Genomic DNA, 6,176 nt, shown 5'->3' on the forward strand with positions numbered 1-6,176 from the left:
AAATACCTAGGAAAAAAAGGGAATGAGAAGTATAGTAAAAAGAAAGGGACATAAATATAAAAAGAATGTTCAATGTCACTTGTATTAACATGCACCGCTAAAGGCATCTTTGTGCATCTGCATATTAGCTAAAAAGATGAGAAAAATCATAAAATGCACTTAAAAGTAAAAACATCAATGTAAAGGAAGCATGATCCATTAGCATAATTATGTTTTCTTTAGTATAATTCTTTCTATTTTTGTTACACCTCTATCAAACTTGTGCTCTGATGTTGATATCCAATTTTATGCCAAAGTGGTGTCAATAAACAACTTTTTGATTTGCTAAGCTAGGATCAAAGTGTTGAGCTTCCTTAAGCCTTAGTCAAACCCATTTTGTTGTTTTTTCCCAAGAATTGAAAGTATGAAAGACATAAGAAATGTAAGATGCCTAGTCTATAATCTATTGATGTAAATGCATACAACTTCATGTGATTTGATATGCTCTTAATTCAGAGATTCCAAGGTACTATATGGGATGATCTCTAATAATGATGTTTTAGTGTCATAGAACTTGTCTTTATATATGGCATATTAGGCATTAAATTTAAATACTTTGGTCCACAAATCAAAAAGCCAAAATTTAAATTTGGAAAGGAAGTGACTTAATTGAAATGTAAGTTTGGGTAAAGAGGAGTTGATTATAGGTGTGATTTTATCCAAATAAAATCGCACCTAGAATTTAAAGAATGTTGATAGGACTAGGTAGTGATCTCGTGGAGAGAAGGTTCCTAAAATATTTCAACAATGTCCCTTATAATTTTTAAGAGCATTTTAGAAGTAGGTGGAACCATGGATTTTAAGCATGAAAATTTTGTTTAATTGTTTGATTCCCTTATAAATAGATCTGTTGATTTACAAATTATTTTTAAAGCAAACAAACCCTTTACATTTAAATCATTTTGTTTAATATATTCAGGCACCCATCTCATAGAATCTGCTGAAATTCCATGAGCCAACTGCATAAAAACCAGACATGTTCAACAAGAATCCATTTTTGAAGATTCAGAAAATCCAATCTGAATTAATCTAAAAAATGAAATCAATGGAACTTGGCAGACACTCAACATGAAAGCCTTCATTTCAGATTCTATAGTGGCATTGGTTAAGGAGAGACAAACACCGGCTGTAAAAGCTTACCCAAAAATCTCACAGCACTGTACAGATGCAACTTGAAAAAAAATCCAACACTCTTCCATTTTTCTTCTTTTCAACAGCCATAGCATTTCTCAAATTGAATGCAAAATGAGAAAATGGAAATGGCTGAGGAGTTTAATTTCAGACACGGAGGAATTTGTCTTGGCAAATTGAAATTAGCACTTGGAGTCATGTATAAGGTCTGATATGTAGACATAAATTAATGGCTGCAATGCCCGATTTGAGGATGAAGAGGGCGATAGTATCTGGTTTCAACCGTGGTAGAAGTAGAATTAGAATGAATAACAGTACACACTCTCTCATCACTCACGGGAGCTTTTCATTTGGTACAGGAACTTTTCCTCAAAATAAACTTATTGACATGTATGTCAAGTGCGGTAGTTTAGTTAATGCTCGTAAAGTGTTTGACGAAATGACACAACGAGATGGCTTCTCATGGAATATTTTGATTTTAGCTTACAGAAGACATGGATATCCTCACGAGGCACTTATACTGTTCCACGACATGCAACAAACAAGTGTCCAGCCTAATCAATTCACCTTTGCCAGCATTCTTCCAGCTTGTGCCAAAATCGGGGACTTGAAACAGGGTATGGTTGTCCATCAAAGCATAATGGAGAACGGTTTTATGTCAGATGTTTTAGCTGTGAGTGCTCTGATAGACATGTATTCAAAATGTGGAAGTATACGTAAGGCACGGGAACTGTTTGACAAGATGCCTCAAAGAAATGTTGTCTCATGGAATTCCATGATTGCAGGATATGCACAATATGGAATTCTCGATGAGGCTTCAAGGCTTTTCAAAGAAATGCCTAGACAAGATGTGGTGTCATGGAATGCATTGATTACAGGATATGCTCAAAATGGAGTTTTTGACGAGGCTGCTAGGCTATTCAATGAAATGCCTCAAAGAAATGTGGTCTCATGGAATGCGATGATTGCAGGATATGCACAAAATGGATTTGTTGAAAAGGCCTTTGAGACTTTTAAGCAAATGCAATTGGCGGGTTTACATCCAAACTCCACAACATTTGCCAGTGTCCTCCCAGCCTGTGCCAAAATACGAGCTTTGGATCAGGGTATGACCATCCATCGAAACATTACTGAAAGTGGTTTCTTGTCAGATGTTGTAGTTGTGAGTGCCCTGGTAGACATGTATTCAAAATGTGGAAGTATATGGAGTGCACGTGAACTTTTTGACAAAATGCCTCAAAGAAATGTCATCTCGTGGAATGCAATGATAGCGGGATATGCACAAAATGGTCTGCTTGATGAGGCTTCGACACTTTTCGAAGAAATGTCTCAAAGAAATGTGGTTTCATGGAATGCGATGATTGCAGGATATGCACAAAATGGTGTTCTTGACAAGAGTTTAAGGCTTTTTAAAGAAATGCCTCAACGGAATTTGGTGTCATGGAATACCATGATTGCAGGATATGCACAGCATGGTGCTCTTGGCGAGGCTTTAAGTTTTTTCATAGAAATGCCTACGAGAAATGTGGTCTCGTGGACTACAATTATTGCAGGATATGCACATAATGGGTTTGTTGAAAAGGCTTTGGAGACTTTCAAAAAAATGCATGTAGCAGGTGTAAAGCCAAATACCACAACGTTGACCAGCATCCTCCCAGCCTGTGCCAAAATGGGAGCTTTGGAACATGGTATGGACATCCATCGCAGAGTAATTGAATGTGGATTTTCTTCGGATATGATAATTTCCAGTGCCCTAGTAGACATGTATGCAAAATGTGGAAGGATACACAAGGCACGAGAACTGTTTGACAAAATGCCTCAGAGAAATGTTGTGTCATGGACTGCAATGATTGCAGGCTATGCCATGCATGGCTTTCGTGAGGATGCTCTTAAACTTTTTGAACTAATGAAGCCCTCTGGAACACAACCTGACCATGTAAGCTTAGTTTGTGTTTTATTTGCATGCAGCCATGTAGGTTTAGTAGATGAGGGTTGTAAATACTTCAATGACATGATTAAATCTTATTGTATTATGCCTACTATGGATCATTACATATGCATGGTTGATCTTCTTGGCCGTGCTGGCTATCTTGAGGAAACCCTAAACTTTATAATCAAAATGCCAATTAAACCTGCAGTAACTGTGTGGATGAGTTTTCTTGGTGCTTGTAGATCACATAAGAACATAGGGCTAGGACTATTTATAGCAAACCTGCTTTTTGAACTGGATCCTAAAAATACTGCCCCTTTTGTTCTACTGTCAAACATCTTTGCAGAAATGGGGAGGTGGGATGATGTTCAGAAAGTACGGAGATTGATGAAAGATAGAGGAATTAAAAAGATGCCTGGATGTAGTTGGATTGAAGTCAATAAAATGGTTCATGCTTTTTGTGTTGGAGACAGATCACACTCACAAACACATGAGATATATGCAACATTGGAGAAATTGTCTCAGGAGATGAAGGCAGCAGGGTATTCTCCAGATTCAAGACATGCACTGAATGATGTGGTGGAGGAAGAAAAAGAATTATTCCTTTGCCACCATAGTGAGAAGTTGGCTATTGCATTTGGATTATTAAACACAGCCCCTGGAACAACCATTAGAGTTGTCAAGAACCTCAGAGTATGCATTGAATGCCACACTGCAACTAAGTTCATCTCCAAGATTGTTGAAAGAAAAATTGTTGTGAGAGATTCAAACCGGTTCCATCATTTTACACAGGGAGAATGTTCTTGTGGAGATTATTGGTGATGCAAAGTGAAGGACATTGTAAACATAGGATTGTTGCAAAACAAAGGTGTATCATATCAGACTTTCAGTGCTAAGGAGTCTGATTCTACTTTCAGCTTTTAATTTATGAGCCCTGTGTATTATGGGTGATTATTTCTATACTGATGGGGTATTGTCAAAGCCCTGTTATTGCATATGACATTAAGAAACTTTGCATAATAAAGTTCACAAGTTTATATTAGTGAAGGCCTTGCTTAGCCACAAAGACTTGTGAGAAATAATGGGCGGAGGACCTTGCTAGAACATTTAATTACTTTTTATTTAAAATCAAACTTAGAATTCTAAGTTATCACGTAATTCCTTATATGGTGCACATTTAGTAGTGTTGAATAGAAAAATAATTTTATATCGTAAAATTTAATTTTTTTTGGTATAGAAAAAGGTTTGAACTCAGTATCATCTAGATGCCTACAACATGGACTTCAATATTAATAAATATCAAATCTCTGACTCAAAGAAATATATACAAAAAAAATTATTTTTGTGTGGGTATTTTAAATATATTGTTCTAATACATAATTTTGATTGATTTGATGTTCTTAGTGATTTTAGATTTAGATTTACATTCACAAACACCTTATCTTTGCTCATAACAGTCCTAGAATTCCTATAAACACTTATTCTACTAGATTCAAGACCATAAATGCAATCTTGACCAATTGAATGCATAAGTATGATTTTGACCCACTTTGTCCATTTTTAAAATTATCGGTGGCCCCAAGCCAACATGAATCTTAACTAGTCATTACTCACCCACTAGAGCACAAATATGTTCAAATTTCATACCTAAGGCATGTATAAAGGACACCACCTCTTGGCCATTTGTTACATTCATCATTACAAAAACCAATTTGTACTTATCTATCAAATAGATTGACCAACAGTTGTTACTCAGTCTTTTACATCAACCACATCAACTCTTGTATCAACAAAATGTTAAAACCCTAGTACTTGCATCAGGTTACTTTAACACTTCATTGTATCAAGTCTTAAGTACTTAGCATCATCATAACTACACCATTGTTTTCCATTTTTGTATTTGTTGCTTAGATTGCTTGATGTGACTTAAAACTTCTGCAATATCATTGAATCAATCAATGAGGCTTGAATAAGGTTCAAGGTGGGAAGTTAGTTGTTTCCTTTTTCTAGCATAACAAGTCCAAGCATTGTTCTTGATGATTGTTGTCTTTATAAGTGCAAATACAAGTGAATCTTTATTATAGGTACTAAACATATCAAGACCTCAAGTTCATAATTGTACAAGAAGTTCAAAATTGTAAATATTATGTCATAATCATAAATATAAGTATTAGCACCATAGGGGTAGATTTGACCTAGGTTTGCACACAATTGCAAATTTCATAGAGAATAGTCATCTTCATCTATTTGCCTTAGATCTAGCTTCAAATATTGGGTGACACTCTTTTATCACAATCTTTTAAGTGTCCTCTTCTTGGATATTGAGGTACACTTTTACTTTTGTTATCTTATTCTTGTTAAGAATCTAATCAAGTACACACTTTCTGATATGTATAGAAATGAGTTCCTAGGCTTATGGATGCAACTAAGATCTCAAATATTCTATTACATAGCATTGGAACACAAATAGGTTCAACTACAATCCTAATGGGAGAGCTAAACATTGGGGTTTATGTTCCTTTGTTGCAATGGTTTTGAGATTGTGAAGTGTGTGTTTATGATCTAGCTTTAATGACAGGAAAATGATATCTTTTAGTAATAATAGTAAATTATACAATAGAAAACCAGCACAATAGGTTAGGTTTGGAAAGAGAAAACAAAAAGGAACTTGGGACTGCAACCTAAGCTTGAAAGTGTCAAAATGGCGTATTGGGTGCCCTAGTCTAAGGATGTTTGTGCAAATAGAAATGAACAAAACTACAATCACAAGGACTTGTAAGTTTGTCTCTTTGAAATTCAGTCGTAAACAGTCAAACATGTGTTGGGTGCCCTAGTCTAGGTGTTTTTGCATTTTCAAAATCGAGGAATGTTTGTCATAGTCTTCTTTGTGCTCTTGCATCACTCTCTATTGTCGAGTCTAAACCTACACACAAAAAATGGGGAAGAAAAGTTGTGTTGTACAGGGGATTGCATAAGTCAAACCCCATGTTGATATCCCACCTCCACAATAGCTATGATTGATGTAAAAGAGACATTGTCCTCAAAAGGACAGAGGCTAAAACAATTATGGAAATGC

The 6,176-nt window shown here is 35.6% G+C and overlaps 1 protein-coding gene across 1 annotated transcript; it reads left to right on the forward strand.

Annotated features, from left to right (window-relative positions):
• Window positions 1–850: 850 nt before the first annotated feature.
• LOC131038155 (pentatricopeptide repeat-containing protein At1g09410, mitochondrial-like) lies at window positions 851–4,176 on the forward strand. The gene has a single exon (XM_057970502.2). It carries the CDS (start codon window positions 1,400–1,402, stop codon window positions 3,920–3,922), a length of 2,523 nt encoding a protein of 840 aa, XP_057826485.2. The 5' UTR covers window positions 851–1,399; the 3' UTR covers window positions 3,923–4,176.
• Window positions 4,177–6,176: the final 2,000 nt, after the last annotated feature.

Source organism: Cryptomeria japonica, chromosome 9 (genome assembly GCF_030272615.1).
Source record: "Cryptomeria japonica chromosome 9, Sugi_1.0, whole genome shotgun sequence".
NCBI classification, from domain to species: Eukaryota; Viridiplantae; Streptophyta; class Pinopsida; order Cupressales; family Cupressaceae; genus Cryptomeria; species Cryptomeria japonica.